General features: G+C 40.7%; 1 protein-coding gene across 1 annotated transcript in view; it reads left to right on the forward strand.

Moving 5' to 3' along the window:
• MAPRE2 (microtubule-associated protein, RP/EB family, member 2) overlaps positions 1-18295 on the forward strand; it is a 35793-nt gene that overhangs the window by 6319 nt on the left and 11179 nt on the right. Inside the window, exons 2-4 of the mRNA XM_010076057.1 lie at positions 5267-5412; positions 7394-7607; positions 18062-18201. Of these exons, the coding sequence (XP_010074359.1) occupies positions 5267-5412; positions 7394-7607; positions 18062-18201 (500 nt within the window). The remainder of the gene's footprint in view (positions 1-5266; positions 5413-7393; positions 7608-18061; positions 18202-18295) is intronic.

The following is an 18295-nucleotide window of genomic DNA, read 5'->3' on the forward strand; positions in this document are numbered from 1 at the left end:
TTTTTTTTTTTAAGTGGCCTCCCAAGACTGTTGCTGGGAAGGGTGAAGCTTGGGCCAGAATAGCTACATGGAAGCACAGCCCCATAAATGTTTGCTTCTCTGCAACTAAGCGGGCAGTGAGTTGGTGTGGGCTTGAACATTCCCCAGGAAATGGGATGAACTCTCTTAAATCATTTGGTGGATTTGTTTGTTTGGGTTTTTTTTATTTTTAGTTGGAGAAATAGAATTGTTTTGACTGATATTCTAGGTCATATAGATGCTGCTGGAAATGCAAATAGGAATTTGAAGACTGTGGTCTCCAGGGGAGCGCTGAGCGTGAATTGTGTTGTTTCTTAAATGTGTGGCTGTATGTAGGACAACTTTATGCTCACAGACATGCCCAGTTTAACAAAAAACTTTGAATGACATAACAGGGTACCCATATTTGAAATCTAAATGAAAATCTATACTATGATATCTAAGTCAGAAGCCATCACTCCCACAGAAGCAGAACAAACAAACAAACAAAAAATTCTAATTACAGAAAAAGGTATGGTCAGCCTTTTTCCCAAATGGGATTTTTCAAAAATGAGTATGTAAAAATCAAAATGAGGCCTGGTTAAAAGGTTTAACCTTGAATTGCATTTCATTTTAGAACAAAATTCTTACTAAGTATTTGTAGTGAATTTCTAGTGTAGCTCCTTGTGCTGTGGTTTGGACATCAGAGTTAAAATAAAGCAGCCCCCACGCAGACAGGCCCTGTCTTTTCATGGGCCCTTTGTAGTCCCTGCTGGCTGGTGGGGTTTTATGTGACTTTCTGGGATCTTGCTCCCACACACTGCAGGGGTGAACAAGGAGGGACAATCTTCTGACATGCGATGTGAAGGACTGACCTGACTGCTCCTACAGGGGACAAATATTAACTTGGGCATACCTGAGCTTATATTATAGTATTTCTACTAAATACTTTATTAGTATACTAAGTACTAAATAGAGTATATTTAAATAAGTTAGTTTGCAAATAATATTTTTTTCATTTTCCTTTATAAATATAGAAACATAAATACCAAAAATACCAAGGATTCAATCTTGCTCTCCAGCTAAAATCTAGGAGGTTTACCAAGCAGTGAAAACTTGCAGGAAAACAGGCTTCTCTTGTTTCCATTGTTATCTCCTTTAATTTCCTTGTGCTTTAAATAGTCAGAAGCAGAAGTACCTTTGATTATCCAGAAAATGTTTGTTTACTTTTTTGGATTCATTAACTTCCAGATGGAAGAGGAGAAGGAGAAAAACTGAAAATCTGTAATGATGCAGAGTGCATATGCTTCAGAGCAAACTGTAAGTTAGTATGGCCAGTCTGGGAAGGAAAGTAGAAGCAGGGAAAGTGTAGGACAAAAGCTAGAATGAGTTCAGTGTTGTTTACTGCCAGGGGGAGTAGCAAAAGATTATTTACAACTCTGAAAATGCTATAAAAATGTTATGATTTTATAGTTTGGGTAGAAGCTTCCAGCTTTACCACTGCATGTGGCAAAACTCTTTAATTGCAATAGCTTTAAAAAAAAATAAATAACCTTTTCAATGCTCAGTTTGTTTTTCTGTGTCTTAATTCTGCCCCAGCATCCCTTCCCCTCCTCTGGCAGCTGCCTGCCTGCCCAGCCCCATGGGTGCAGTCCCCTTGCTCTGCCCTGAGCATGGTGTGGGAAGCCCAGCGAACGCCTGCAAACCCTGTGATGCTGCTGGACTCTTCCTGCTCACTAATCAGGCCAAAAGTAGCGGCTGCTGGGGCTGTAATCCAGCACAGCCATCTTTGCAGGTTGATTTAACAGTCTGGCCTGTGAATATCTTCTGTAACTAATGGCAGCATCAATATTCCAGATCAAAACGTGAAAGGGCTTTCAGCCAGTGGCTCCTAACTGCTTGTTAGCTAATACAGGATAAGAGGGTTTTAACATTGATCCCTCTTCTGCAGTGCTACCAGCTGTGGTTTTTGTCTCTCATTTGAGTAGTTTTCCAATTATTGCTGGTTTTGTGTGTGTATATGTACATGTTTATGCATAGAAAAGACTTTTGGTTGTAGAGACAGAGTTATTGAGAGAGCCATTCTGGACAAGTAATATGTTTGCAACTCCTCTGTATAGATTTGTTAAGTTTTTGTTTTGGTTTGGTTTCTTCTTTTGTGGTGTGTGTTTTGGGTTTTTTTGGGGTGTTTTTTTTGTTTGGTTTTTTTTTTTTTTTTTGTATTCAGGGGTTTATCTTGCAGAAGATGTAGGGAAGTTTTAAAGTCTTGAATAAAATATAGTGGCATAAAAATCCTTGTGTTCATGTAAATTATGAAAGAGTTATGTCAAAAGCCATGATGTCATTATTGCCACTTTCGTTGTGTTAAAAATATTCCATTCCCATGCACCCACATTGAAGCATCAGTTGTATGGTAAATTGGATAGGCCTAAAGTGCTGTCCAGTGTACAGAGGACTACGTGTGCATATGCTGCGGCCGTGAGGCAAAGGCATCCCAATCTTGCGTGACTTAAGTAGGGCTGCTCTTTCTGCAGGAAATCTCAGCAATGAGCAGCAGAGAAAGTAGCATTCCCATTATGCTGCACTGACATTTAGCATTCAAACGCAATGTGATAGCTACAAGCTTTATGGGGTAAAATTTTAAATTATAAATAAATATCTATATAATATTAAATAAGTACATAACCTCGATGCCCAAAATTGGGTAGTCTCAGTTGACTGTAATGGTATTTTTTGCTTTTTCCTGTTGCCGTGGTAGGAGGATGTCTGCCTTGTGGGAGTCAAGAAGAGTTTTCTCATTATATTTTACTGTGTTTAGTTCAGTCTGTGTTTGCATGTTGCCTCTGTACCTCACGAAGGAGTGTTTTAATAAATTGTGTTTGCCAGTGTGATAAAATCCTCCTGCTGGGGAAATGGCCTGGCGGCTGGCTTCGGTGGTGTATCGGAGAACAGGTTTGTGCTGTCGTGTGGATGTGGTCCAGTGTTTTCTGCCCTCAAGTGTCATGCAAACCCACGAGCACCTCCTGGCTGGCGAAGACACAGAAACAACTGCCAGCATGATGGGAAGAAAACATGAGGAAATACCGTAACTAGAGTCTTAAACCTAGTACGACTGTATCTAAAGGCATGCAGAAGGAATTTGCATTACCAGCAGAAGGAGAAAATCTCATGTGAACACTTTGGGTTTCTAGTTTTCTAAAAGGATCTAGATGAAAGGTTGCACAGTGCATTTTCAAGGCCTCCAGGCAATTACTTAGATATCAGAGTAAAGCTTATAACTGGGGTGTGGGGAGGATGAAAGGACAGAGCTAGGAACAAATTCAATTTATAACATGAAATGATTGCATAATAATCCTTTTGCATGAAATTAAATAGTAATAAATGCAGTCAAGTCATGCATTATCTGTAGATGCATGCTTTTAATTGTAATGTCATTCTTCTGTTGCCACGTATTTACCAGTTCTCTTGCTAAGGATGAGTTTTGAATAACTAATTGCGTTTATATAGCTTTCTATAAGAAGATGCAAATTTGTCATCTGATGTTTGTAACTTGCCAGAAGGCTCCTTTTGCCTTTAGGGAATATTTTGCTTTGATTCCTAATCATATCAAAACCATTACAAACAGCTAAGCACAAGGAGTCCTTGGAAAATCAGATTTTTGTATAACAGTTTTCCACCACAAAGCTAGGCAACATGAATATAATTTTCTAAAAAATGGCAGGGGTTTTCAGCACTAAAGCTTGATCTCAATAAGTCACTTAGCAAAACTCATATCCATGTTTTGGGAAGCTTTTTTGGACTCCACTCTTAAACTCTGCTTTTCTTCTTGGGAAGTTACGAGCTCTGTAACCTTACATATTATGGTTGAGTGGATACAGAGAATGAGAACTATCTCATGCATAAAGTTGGTCCTGTCAAAACACATGCATACCCACGGAGAAAAATGCCTTAAAGTTTAAATTATTGTTGCCCCTCCTGTAAAACTGGGCAAGCCAGATGTCTGCCCTGTTAATTTGGCTGTTGTGTAAGCACTCAGAAGAATTATTATTTTTTTTATAAAAATCATTGTCGTTGATACTGAGCTGAACTGTTAGGTGAGATCTAGACATTTGTTTGTCAAAACTGATCTGCACTAAATGCGCAAAAGTCCTTTGTGTGGAAGTGAAATTGAACTTGTCATGAGTAATGGGGGTGATCACTTCCCTGCCCTGCGTGCTTAAGCACCTGGGCTGCATGCTCTACAGCCCTCTGCTTCACAAACGCACTTTGACAAATCTTTGCTGGACTAGAAAACCCTCTTCTGAAGAAGAACTGAAATTGGTTTTCCTCTGATTTCCTCAAACGTTTTCAGCCTTAATTTCCAAACACTTGAGCGTGTCAACAGTAAAAACTCATTTTGCAAAGGACAGCGACATGATGATGTTGTAAGAGGAAGCTCCCTGCATGCAAGAAAAGGCTATCCCTATCAACAGGAGTCAGTACACCATTTAGAAATTCTTCCATATACCTGCTGCTCTGGGCTGGATTAGCTGTGCACACACCCCCTATCTACTAATATGTAAATTCAGATAGCCGTCGAAGTTGAACTTAGAAATCATATTGTTTTGAGACAGAACTAAAGCTGGCAGCCCAGCTTCCGAGTTCTATGGACAGTGGGTAGACTATGCTAAAGTCTGCTTATTTTAAATGCTTTCCTCAGGAGAGAAAAATCAGTAAGGAGGTTTGTTTTAGAGGAATGGGAACTGACTAGTATGTTTTAACAAGCTGGAGCTTTGCAGTTTTAAATTATGGTTTGTTGTAATCTTGAATGATTGTCTTGGATGTGATTGACATTAGGCTAAAAGTGCCAGAATAAAGATGATCTTGGCTTGGTTGAATTCAGGAGGCTGTGAGGATTGAGGGAGCTTATTAAGAGATTTCCATTTTGATTGTGATCTTCTTACTGTATGGACAGTTCTGCTGTGTACAGGGACTCCAAGAACATCAGCTTTAAACAGAAGAAAGATTTAATTAGCACTAGTCCTGGTAGATCTTCAGATGCCACACAGCAGTGTGTCATGCATCCAGATTTAATGGAAAAACCCCACATTAATATGTCCCACTGTTCAATGTACAAGTAGAGCTTGGGTGCATAGTTTTAAGTTGAATTACAGCAGGGACTTATTCAGCACTGTTGCTTTCTGCTCATGCTTTCTACTAATGACATTAAATGCCATTTGGTCTTAGCTGGGTGCATCTGGATTAACATCAATGCATTCTCTCGTTATAGGAGCAGCTTACTGCCAGTTCATGGACATGTTGTTCCCAGGGTGCATTAGCTTGAAGAAAGTAAAGTTTCAAGCAAAGCTGGAGCATGAATACATTCACAACTTCAAACTTCTGCAAGCGTCATTTAAAAGAATGAATGTGGATAAGGTAGGCATTCAGTATTTGTATTTCAATCACTACAAGTTTCAGAAGTTGTATAAACTCAGTGAAGTCAATAAGTAAGGGAAATAAACTTCAAAATATTCAAAATACACTTTTTCAGCTTTTGTGCTGAGAACTGGAGTTACAAGTTGTATGTGAAGATGCTCTTGACCTTTCATAATCTGAAAAGGGTATTTAGGCATGAAGGAAGAAATTTGTCATGCCTCATGTAGGTACACAGTGAAAATTGAGTCCATGTGCTCGCTCAGGAATTGTGCAGCATAACTCATTATATCTTAATATCAGAGACCCTTTTGATAAAATACCATGTGTTGGAAGTTCCTTACCATCTGTGAACCTTGATTTTAGATACAGTGAAATTACTGGTGACCTGATTTTCCAACAAAATAACTTGGAAATATGCTGTTCTTATAAGTATTCTATGTTTCTTGCACAAAATGGGGTTTAAGGAATTTAAAGTATTCAAGAGCTGGAATATTTTATCCAATTATTTGATAGGTTGACCAGCATATGTGATGTTGTAAGAATGGAGGACTCTTAAAAAATGGCTTGTTCAGCCATGAGGTATTGGTTTATGCTTGAATGTGTGAGTTTGACAGACTCGTTGATATAAATTACTGGGTTGATAAAAATGAGTAATGAAAGTTATGTTGTCATACTTTTAGTTTTACACAGATGCACTACCTGTATATCCTTTTAAGGTTCTGCTCTGGCTTTTATCGTTGCCTTATTCAGAAATTTAAACAGTCTTAATAGAGCATCCTGTAAGACCTTTTTTAAAGCAATGGAAAACCCTCATTATTTCCTGAAATGTTGTAGAGCTTCTGTTTACAGTGTGACTTGGAAAGCCTAATAAAGTTAACATTGTCAATTTTTCTGTAGGGAGCAAACGTGCTATACTTTCTCAATGCAGAATTAAGATACAAAGCAGCAACCTGAAAGGACAGGCCAAATGCTACATTAATCCTTGTAGGAATATTGTAGACTTACAAAATGTTCCACAGTTGGCTTAACCTTGAAGAAGAAATGAAAAATTGCAATGGTTTAGGGTACCCTTTTTCCAGATGAAAATTGAATGTATTCAGGAGACATTAAGATCCATCTAACTTGGCTCTTTAATCAGCTGCATGAATTAAGCAAGGCAGGGCAGCTCTCCTTCTGCAGCACTCCCTTCGTAGTCCCTGTCTGCCCACAGCATCTGGGAAGCTTGAGCCTCCTGCAGAACGATGCTGAACCACCTCCTTACACTGTAATATTGGCCCAAGGCACCTTTTGGAGGCTTAATTTCTGTGAAAAATTCTGCAGGATATGGAGACATCCCCATAGCCTTTTTTTTTTTGGTTTACTAAAACTTTCTAGGCATTGTAGTCAACTTCTACATGTCCACAAACTGTTCTATGTATAGCTGTACATAAAATGGAAAAAAATTACAAGGTTAAAACCTCAGGGTTAGTTCATATGATGAACACGTACTACCAAAATGTAGGTTGGTTTGAACTGCAGCATGTCTTGGAAAAGCTGCTGGTTTTTTTGTAGTTTAAAGAGTAGGACAGAGACCGAGAAACTCCCGTCTGGACCTTTTGAAGAGTTGTTCATTTTTAGTATGCGTGTCTATTAAAACCAGAAATCCCTAGTTAGTTGAATATAGTGTTACTCCCAGAACAGCTTCATTAATCGTGGCTGTCACTGCAATAAGAAAGGAGTAACTCCGCGGAAGAGCAGCTATAAAGGCTTACGTATATGCACTGTACAGCCACTTCAAAGGCTGGGTCTTTGTTTTATTTTGGGTTTATTTCTTAAGAAAACTTGCAAATCCACCATAGTTTCCTTATTTTATGAAGACAACAATGGCAGAGAAATATATGCTGATATAGTTAGTAGATTTTTTCAAATAAGTGTTTATATGTAATTTTTATATTTATAAATGGCAATTATATATTATTGGAACCTTTATTCTACCTTTCAGGTAATTCCCGTGGAAAAACTGGTCAAAGGGCGCTTCCAAGACAACTTAGATTTCATTCAATGGTTTAAGAAGTTCTTTGATGCTAACTATGATGGGAAGGAGTATGATCCTGTGGAAGCTCGACAAGGGCAAGATGCTCTTCCCCCACCAGATCCTGGTGAACAGATCTTCAACCTGCCCAAAAAGTCTCACCATGCAAACTCTCCAACTGCAGGTATTGTGCATCTTAAAGAATTCCATTTCTGTCTCTGAAGATATTTATAAACTGTGATCCATTTTACGTAAATACTAGTTAAAAACAATTTCCTTGTGTGGGTGGGCCATTCTTTGCCTTATCTTAGGCTTAGCATCTGAGACAGCAGAAGTTGACTTCTTGTGGTGTGCTCTAGTTTGGCCCAGCCCTATTGGGCACAGGGTGTCCCCCACTGAACCCTCGATGTACACAATGTGGTGGATTCTAGTGATGTCTGATGGTGGAGACAGAGATAAAGGCTTTTAACCTTCTTATCGCCGAATGTGGTATGTGTAAGTGTATTCAAGAACCTTAAATGGATTGTGTTCCTCTCTCACACCTCCACCCTTACAGGAAGTTGTTAGCACAGACTGATTTTTATTTTTTTTTATATTTTATGGTGAGTGTAAATGCTTCCAAATCTTAAGGGCTGACCAGAAGGAAAAAAAAGAATTTATTTCTGATTTTATATGTGCTTATCATTCAGGTACACTAGTCCTCTTAAGTGAGCAACATACAACTATTGCTCTTTTCCAAAGATACCTCTGTCTTTTAACTTTTTATTTTGTATTTGTACTGGGTTTTGCCAGGATAGAGTTAACTTTCTTCATAGGAGATTGTATGGTGCTGTTTTGTACTTGTGATGAAAACAGTGTTGATAGTGTAGGGTTGTTGTAGTTACTGCTGAAGGGTGCTTGCACAGAGTCAGGGCTTTTCTTGTTTCTCACACTGCCCCGCCAGTCAGCAGGCTGGGGGTGCACAAGATGTTGGGAGGGGACACAGCTGGGACATCCGACCCGACTGACCATTCCATACCATATGACATTGTGCTCAGCAATAAAAGTTGGAGGAAGGGAGGGACGTTGGGAGTGATGGCGTTTGTCATCTCAAGTAACTGTTACACGTGATGGAGCCCTGCTTCCCTGGAGATGGCTGAACACCTGCCTGCCCGTGGGAAGTAGTGAATTAATTCCTTATTTTGCTTTGCTTGTGTGCATGGCTTTTGCTTGACTTGTTAAACTGTTTTTCTCTCAGTCCCTTTGCCCTTGTGATTCTCTCACCCATCCTGCTGCAGGGGAGTGAGTAAGTGGCTGTGGGGGCTCAGCTGCCTACGGGGGTTAAACCACATCGGGGTTTCTGGAACAGGCCAAAGGACAAAGCTTGATCTTTCGTGTTTATGTAATATGGGCATGTCTGGTCACTAAGCAGATGCCATTTTTTGATAACTGAGAGCTAAGCGAACAGGAGAGCAGATAACATTTTTAAAAAAATTACCACTAAACAAGTGCTACTGGGGTTGATTGCCTGTAGATATCTAGGTTTGTGCATACAGAAACACGCATGCACGCACACTTAATTCCTTTATTGGTCTCTCCTGGTTTTATTTTATTCATCCTAACCCAGTCCTCAATTAATGATTAATTTTCAGTTGCCTTAATTCTGTGACCTGTCTTCTCATGGGCTCAGATATGCACCAGTGCTGGCAAAGGGATGGTGCAGGTATGAGGCAACCTCAGCTTTAGCTTGGCTTACGCTCTGGAATCAGACCCAGATTTCAGCGGTCTGCTTTGATCAGTTCTGACGTCAGTGGGGCGTATTTGGCCAGCTGCCTTCAGCTCATTAGTGCTTCCAGGAAATCGAGCATCTAATAGCAGGCCAGTGCTGCTCTGGGCCTCTAGAGCTTGTTTACGTCTTTGTTTTGCACAATTTTGTGTCTGAAGTTTTGATTTTTAGGGCCTGTTATGCTATGCTTTCCTGTGTGATGTCTTGCACTCCTTTTGAAAACAAAAAACCCAAGCACCAATGTCATGGTATTGTCCAGCTGAGAAACTGGAAAAGAAGCTTTACCATGCTTGTTAATTTTTCTTGCAGGTGGTCTGTTTGCACAGAAGTCACAAATGTGTCATCCCAATTAAGTTGTGTCATCCAAAATAAGCTGACAATCCTAGAGAAATAGACTAGCTACCAGGGTGGAACCAGCTCGTTGATATGGAGGATAATGCAGTGATATTGTGTGGTGTTGCTGGTTGTATGAAGAGCATGTCCCATACCTCCCAGCCCTTGTATGGAATAGGACAACTGAGATATAGTGTGATGAGCTTTGGTAAGATCATGTGGCTGTGAGAGTTAGCTTTTTCATGGAAAGCTTCCTTCATTGTTAATGTAAATATTGTCCAGAAGTATAATAGGCAGGACACTGAGAGGGAATGTGCCCATGAGGAAGAGCAACATCAGGTGGCATAGTTTAAACTGCTGTCTGTAACTTTGATTATTTTGTTATTCTGTGTTCTTGGGACCTGAGTGAAATGGCTGAGGTTTTGGGCACAGCTTTACTTCCACTGACTTTGTTGTGGGAGCAGTAAACATTATGGGCTGCTTCATGCAGCTTACGCCAATGCAGTAAGCATTTGCCAGCATCTGGAGCAGTTTGCCACAGTAGCTTGCCTCTTTTTTGGTACATTTTCTTTTTTTTAATGTCATTTTTAATTTGTGTGATTTGCTCTACATTAATGGTGAAGCTTTGAAATGTTAGTACTGTCTTGTTTCAGGTCATTAACAAAATGAACAGAAGCAATAGCAAAAGAAAATAAAGAACCCAGAAGATCTTTCAGGATAATCTGAAGGTTTTCTAAATAGTGTGCAGTGGACATACATAAATGTACGCGTCCATTGTTAAGTGTCAGCAGCAAGCAGACATACAGGCACTCATTCACACTGGTTTTGGTTTTGTCAGACTTTTAAGTATGCTTATGCTAAATTGATCAAATATACACATTTCTAAAGGAATAATTTATTTAGTTACTAGTAATTTCATATGTGTTTCAGATGATTCCTGTTGTTCCATGGGATAACTCTTCTGGTGCCCTTGCCAGAGTTTTGTTTCGAGTGATTTAGCAAGTGCTGATGTCTTTAATTATTAATAGCTACTTTATAACACCCTGTTTTAACTCTGCATTTTCAGAGACAGAAGAAGATACGTCTTTCACTTGCCAAGAAAGTGGTCAAATCCTTAAACGTAGCTGCCATGAGATACAATTTTTTTTGGTATGTTAATCTGACGCTAGAGCTTGACAGAGCCATGGTACCAGTTAGCTGCTCTCCACACCTGAATGTGGATATTCACCTATATCTCCGCAAACATTGAGTGTGATCTTTATTTCATCTTTTAAAAATTATTTTAAAACAAACCGAAGCTCAGGAAATCTGAAAAGGCACTGGTTTTTGTGTTGATCGGGGAGCAGTCCAAGAGCCGTGGCCCTACTCCTTCCAAAGCTGATCCGACTGAGGAGTCAGTGCAGGTCAGGGATGATGCAGCTCGGAAACAGAAGCATAAATAGGTCCCTATGACTGTTCTGCTGTGCCACCCTCGCATTGCCTCATCCCTTCCTTGAAAGACAGAGCCGATTAGTTGCCAAGCTGAGGACCGTACAGCAGGTGGATGGCTTTGCTAACACGTGTAAAAGGCTGCTTCTAGAAAGAGTAGGAGCAGCAAGGATTTGCCAGGTAAAGGCAGCTCCCTGCTGGGGGAATGAGTATGTTTTCATCCTTCAAGGAGTGGAGCCAGCAGCACAGACCACCGCTGCAGGCTCTCTGCCAGCAGCACCACAGCTGCTTCTGGATATATTGCCATCTGCCAGCCCTGAGCCGACTTTCGATCTCTTACAGCCTCCGCTCTTCTCTAATGCAGTGGTAAACAGCCTACAAATGTAGGGTCGGAATTATGGTAAGGGATTAAAATATTAGGGCACTGTTGTTTGTGCCAGTTCTAATGCTGCTCCCTGTGGAAAATTGCAGAAAAAGCTTCGTCTGATCAAATTGAAAATGGTGATCAGGTTGTCAGGATTTTAGCTTAGTGTCTTACGTAAGTATTCCTGTATGTCAGAGCAAATCTCCATGGAGCACTGCTTTGTGTATGGGTGTGGGGTGTCAAAAATACGTGGGCAAAAAACAGCTTAATAAAATGAATTATTTACCTGTAAGCTAAAAATGCGAGAGGTTCTTAGATCTGAAGGCTGTTAGACATTTCAGTTTGAAATATTCAGTGAGAGCAGGATGACTAAAGCAGAGCTGGAAAATACTGGAGGATCACATGAGGGCTAAAAATACTCATGCTATGACAGGGAAAATAACCAGGGCAGAATGAACTGTTTGTGCACAAATGCTTTCTATATTATAGGCGTGCCACTGAAGAGCACATTTATGCAAGAAAAATAGCAATTTTCTTTAGGGAAATGGTATATCCTACTGTGGCAGATGTGCTGTAAATTAATTTTGAGGGATAAAAATACTCAACAAAAACGGTCTTTATTTTAACAGCTAGTGATAGGATTAGGACTCCTGAGGGACTAGAAAACGCCTTCCAATGCTTTTTTTCTTTTTTTTTTCTTTTTTTGTGTTTCCACCAAAACATGACACCTTCTTCCCCAGGTGGCAGGCAGTTTGCATTGGCGATGGCAACCTCTGGTCACAGTAGTGCGGTGCTCCAGGACAACGTCGCAGAGCTGGGGATGAGAAGAGCTGCGGGGCAACAAACTGAAAATGCTTTTGTGCCTAGTTCATATGAGGCCAAGGATTGTACTGGCCGACGGGAACAGCATGTGCAGTGACAGTGCTAACCCAGGAGGTAGAAAGGAAAGTGGCTCAGCCTTAATACAGACACAGCCCTTCTGCCAGCATGGCGAGAGTTTAATTTTTAAACTCACTGAGCCTGAGAATTTAGACCACGAAGCAGTGGTGCTTGCAGTGCAGGAGCCAGGGGCTTTTTTCTAGAAAGACTGTGTTTGAAAAAACAGTGGTGAAAATTGCTGTCTTAATTTTCAGTGTATTATGGGTGTGGTTTGAATGCCTGTCTTAAATTTTTTGTATGATCTTTTGTATTTTGATATGCTTTTCTTAACGTATTTTCTTTCACATTTGACTTTTGGGACTGCTTTTTCTGTATAGCTAAACAAATAGTTGAATTTTATACAGTTTTTTAAAGAGCATTTCAAATTTTGAATTATATTCTTCTGTTAAGCTTATGTGGAATGGTTCCACCCATTGAAGATGAATGCGTGCATGCTTGAAGATGTTTCTAGAGAAAATAGGGGTTTCGGTTGAGAGAAATTAATGGTTGCTATTAAAGTGTTGGTTATTTTAAGTCTGAAAAAAAGTCTTCATTTATGATAGGGGAAGAAGCTGTAGTTAGTTCCCATCTGTCAAATCTCCTACTATTAAAGATGAATTGAGGGAGTAGTGCCATCAAGAAAACTTTTTCATCTGACAAGTAGACTCTTGTATGTTCTTGCTTGGATCACTCTGCTGAAATTTGTAAAAGATGCTTCAGTTTCAAGTATTTGTACATACTTCTCTTTCTCAGCTGTCTGGCAGTGATGATCAACGTAGAGCTCATCAGACTGTACTGTAGCCAGCAGCAGTGGAGGTATGGAGAGCCAAGGGGACAGAGGGGCCCTGCCACTCCAGGGAAGTTCATACCAGAAAATAATTAGATGGCTGCACTGCAGCACATTGGGATGCTGAAAGTAGAGTCAGATTTTGGCTGAGGTCACTTAATTCCCATTAAGCATCATTTGTCATCACTTGTGCCATTAAGCATCCCTAAACTGAGCAGTTTCTAGCATCCAAGTGTAGCTGCAACAATAAGCATGTGTGAATATGAATTCATTTACTGTTCTCACTCATTTGTTTAAAGTGGGTGGAGAGTTTTTCTTTAGCTCATGAAGAAATTGCTAGCTCTGTGGCCTCTCGGTGGGTTTGTTTTTTCTTCTGTGGCGTGAGTCAGGAATATTCACTTTATGAAGTCCTTTAATTTGGCTGAAGATATACTGTGAGTGATTCCCAAATTCCATTGAAGCCATGGTTGTGAGCGCTCAGCAAAGTCTCATGCTTGCTCAGGGCTTCTATTGGTCTCCACGCCATCCTCACACACGTCCACATTGTATTCATGCATGCGTTTCCTTGGAATTTTACATAAATATTTAACAGCATACTAATCACTCATATAGCTTCAAGGAAGATTTCTCTCTAGACAATAAATAGGTCTCTTGTCTGCAAGACTGCACTTGTGATGTAAAGGGACCTGGAATTCACAGCAACAACAATTTGCTGTACCCAAAACCTGCACAGTGCCAACATCCAATGCTTTAAATTTTAGAAGTGTACATCTGTTTGTAAAACTTATGTCTTTAGCAAAAATAATAGTAAAGCTGAAACTGGAGGGGATATATTTAATTATGATGAGACTGACTAGTAATGGTTTCTGGAGCACCACAGATAGAAAACTGTGACGCATTTCAAAGCTGGTTCATCTAACTTATTTCAGGACAAGAACAAAATAATTTGTCTTTCAACTGTGAATTTATTTTTCCAGTCTCTGCTAGTGTTATATGGGCAGGTATAAAAAGTTATCCAGGTGCTAATTGAAGCAGCTGTAAAACTGTTTAAAAAAAATTCCAATTGGACCCTGTATTGACCTAAAATCAGGGCATGCTGTAATAAAAGTTCTCACAGAACAGTGGAGGTGGGAAGGCACCTCTGAGATTGTCCAGTCCAGTTCCTCTGCTCAAACCAGGGTCACCTAGAGCTGGTCGCCCAGGACCATGTCCAGTCAGGTTTTGAGTATCTCCAAGGATGGAGACTCCCCAGCCTCTCTGGGCAACTTGTTCCAGTATTTGATTACCCTCACAGACAAGAAGTTTTTTCCTCTGTTTAAATGGAATTTCTTGCATTTCAATTTGTGCCTGCTGCCTCTTGTCCTTTGACTTGGCACCACTGAAAAAAGCCTGGCTCCGTCATCTTAGCACCCTGCTTTCAGGTGCGGACAAGATCACCTGGACCTTCTCTTCTCCAGGCTGAACAATGCCTGCTCTCTCAGCCTTTCCTTGTATGTGAGGTGCTCCAGGCCCTCAGGCATCTTTGTGGCGCTTTGCTGGACTCTCTCCAGCCTGCTGGAATTTAAACTGCTTGGAGTGTATAGCCCCTCTAAGCAGTGCGTTAGGAGTTACTCCACACTTGCGCTAATTGACTGCAAAGCCATTGTGGTGCTCAGTAGCAAAGTCATTAAGTCTACCAAGATCTTTCATCTGCATTTAGGTATCTGGCAGTCTCAAGTACTTTGCACTACTCTACCAACCAGCATCCTTTAATTCTTTTATGAAATTAAGCTTCTGTTAGAAATGGGAGGCTTACCTCTGAGCGGATTCGGAAACTGATGTTTCAGAATAAAAGTGCAGTAAAGCTTTTTTTTTTTTCTTTCCCCTCCAGGAAATTTTAAATTAGAAAACCCTTGGCATTCTCTGTTGCAATTAAGTTGTCGCTGATACTGTCTGAAATGCTCAGGTTATTTAGCTGGGGTTTTTTTCTGTGTTACTGAAATTGGCATCTAGTGTTCATTTCGGAGCTGATCCTGAGCGGTGGAGCAGAAGTCGATTTCTTTTGATTTGTCTTGACTTTACAAAGCTTAGTAACACTTTGCTGTGGAAATTCAAAAGGCTTTGTTGTTTTCAAAGGAGGGCAGAATGTAATGCAGTGTATTGGTGCTATCCAGCCCTCTCTGTCCGCAGGCGGTGGGGATGTGCTCAGCGTGCTCTGGGAGGGTGCCTCAGCTGCAAATTAGAGAGAATACCTGGGGATTCAATGTTTGTGCTTGCTCTGTCCTTAACTCTCTCTGCAGGTTAAACAGAGGTGTGTAGTTAATGATTTGGCTTTCTGTGATCAGTACCCCCATCTACAAAGAAACCAGCTTGCCTGGCAGGGATGTTGAGTATGGAAGGGAGCAATATGCCATGGCTGCACAACGTGCCTTGCTTATGTCTCGCACCATGACCTCCCAGGAGAAATGGTGAAGAACTGACAGGTCAGGGGATGCTGCCCTACCAGAGCTGAACAGCTTCTATGCTTGTGTGCTGGTGCTTGCTGCCTAGGGAAGGCCCAGTGCTGCCTTCATGTAGAAGAAGGGTACTTGGTGGAGTGGGAAGCTGAATCAACCAGCCAAGGTTTCACATCTGAAGGTTTATAGCTTGTTTTTATAGCATCTAATTTTCAGTCTATATCCTGAACTGCGTCTTGCAGGTGTAGAATACAGTCGGAAATAAATGTTGATGCTTTGGTTTAGTATATGTAGATATTATTTTAAATGTTGTACAGGTAATTGTTGCAGTTGCATGTTATAAAAGTATTAATTAAATAACTTGAGACCCAACTAGCATGCTGTAGTCAAAGTGGTTATTTCATGTGTGTGTTTATTTTGCATATTTTGATACTAGTTTTCTTCTGCTAATCCACATGCAAATTATTTTCCTGGCTTTGAGAGCATTTTAACAATCCTGCTCTGAAGCAGCTGACTTTTAGTTAGTCAAAATACGGACTGAACCTGGAAAGTGTTGAAGGCAGGGTGCTAAAGTTTATGCAGCTGCCTAAAGAAAGAAATAGCAGCAAAAGCTCTTGGCATTTTAAATGTTTTTCCATAAATTATTTATTCTTTGCTGATGTAAGTATGGTGTGAAAAGAAGTTTAATTTCAGGCATGTACACAACATTGCATTTTCCCAACTTTACCAAGTCTGTGTACTGTATGTGAAATCTGGTAGAGGTGAGTTTGTGTATGCAGTTAGACACGGAAGCTACTGGAGTCACCAATTTCTAAAAAAACCAACATATATATATATTTTTTTTTTCTTATCTGTCTTATATTAAAGAGCATAGAAAAGGAGGATGGGCATCTTGCACAGAAATGTTTACACAAGTTAACTGAATTATCAAGTTGTTTTTTTGTGGTCTGTTGGCATAAGATGACCCAGTTAATACAGAGTTATCCTTCGGGGCAGGAGGAGATGCTTGTTACAGAGAGAGGCCTGTGACTAAATCAGGGAAGCTTAAGCAAGCTTGATTAAATAACCCATTGCTGCTCTCTTTTCCCTTCACTTTCCAGCTCCTCCAGGGGACCCCTGTGTGCAGTTCTAGGTCAGTGAGACCGTGTGAGCTCCACGGTTTGGCCGTATGGGCAGCAGCCCTACAAGTTGTTTCTCTCCCCCTCCTGCCTTTCCCTGCCTCCTTGTGATTTCTTCCCAGTGACGCCTTTGTAAAACATTGGTTTTACAATGAGCTGCTTTAATAAAGTGTTGTCTGACACTGGGGATACATTGTGGAAATGACAATTTAGAACAATTTGTAGTGTGCCATAAATCAAGTAGCCGTATGGAAGGAGCAGGGAGTGGAAGGGGCTGCTGAGAGAGCTGGGGCAAATCCCTCTGGGGCTGGGGAGCTGCAAGCTCGGAGCTCAGCTGGGAGCTGGGTGCCTGCTGAATCCTGGCTTTCTCTGAAAAAATTTGATGGTGGAGGATGGCCATGGAGCCTGTCAGCATGTCTGTATTTTGCACTTTGTAAGAGAGAGTGATAAACGTGGATGCTGCAGAGCTGGACTCCTGGTTCACATGCCTGCTTAATAAATCAAACCAAATGGGTTGGAGAGATGGCTGGGTTTCTGTTCTGTCATCTTAACCCAAGCAGTTTTTGTACCAGATGTATGTCCACTGCATCTGAAATGTATAAAAAGAATAAGGAAAAGGCTTTGAGTCAGAGTCCAGTGTTTGTGGGAGCCGAGGCAAGGTGAGCCGGGAGCTCGCATACCAGGGCTGAGCGACTAAATCAAACAGCTGACAAGGAGAGGAAAGGTGGAGAGGCGGAGGAAGGTGTGAGTTGCTGCCTGTGAGGTTCGGATGAAGGCATTGCAAACCCTTTCACAGAAATGTTTCTCTGCTTGGGCATTTGTGTGCCTCAGGCTTTGTGAAGGAGAGTACCCGTGCGCACTCGTTACTTGCCGGGTTTCCTGGTAAAGATGTTGTTCCGTATTCTGGCAGATTTGCAGTGCAAGTAATTAAAAACAAATAGCAAAACCTAAGCAGATCAAAACTCATCTCTTGGTCACTATGGCAACTGTGAGTTCACTGATGGATTTAATTCTGCGTGCTCTGTCTGAATTTCAATGCCCTTGTTTCAGGGATGGTTTACATTTGAAAATGAGGAAAGCGCAGAGGCAGTTTATCTGAGTTTATTTCAAGTCTGTCTTTCTCCAGGGAAACTGAAGATAGATAAGTACACTAAATATTGGGCTGGGGGAATGGGTTGTCAATGGCATATTTTTTTAAAGCTGAACGCTGCTGGGAGCTAAGGGAACCTTATATTCGTAGTTTGATGTTTATTTATTTTCATTTCAGAGTTACTTCACTCTCAGTAGCAAACTCAAAGTAAAACTGCTAGGAAATGTGGTTTTTCGTTTCCCAAGGTGTAGCAGCACTGGAACTGCCTCCACTGTCACCTTGAAGTAGCAGAGCAAATGGCTGTCTCTAAAACCAGTACTTTTGTTTCAGTACCAGGTTAATAGGAATGTATTTATCATGGGGATAAATCTTAGTTATTATTTATTATTGTGTTTTTCAGGTGCTGCTAAATCCAGTCCAGCTTCTAAACCAGGATCAACACCTTCTCGCCCATCTTCAGCAAAAAAAGCTGCACCAAGCAGCTCAGCATCCAAATCAGATAAAGATTTGGAAACTCAAGTCATACAGCTCAGTGAACAGGTAAATTTGCTTTAGGCATAAAATTAGATGCATCCGTTGTCACAGGCAGGCATGAAATCTAATATTGCCTTCTGCTGAATGGCGCTCTCCAGAA

The sequence above is a fragment of the Pterocles gutturalis genome, unplaced genomic scaffold (assembly GCF_000699245.1).
Source record: "Pterocles gutturalis isolate BGI_N339 unplaced genomic scaffold, ASM69924v1 scaffold10723, whole genome shotgun sequence".
NCBI lineage: Eukaryota > Metazoa > Chordata > Aves > Pterocliformes > Pteroclidae > Pterocles > Pterocles gutturalis.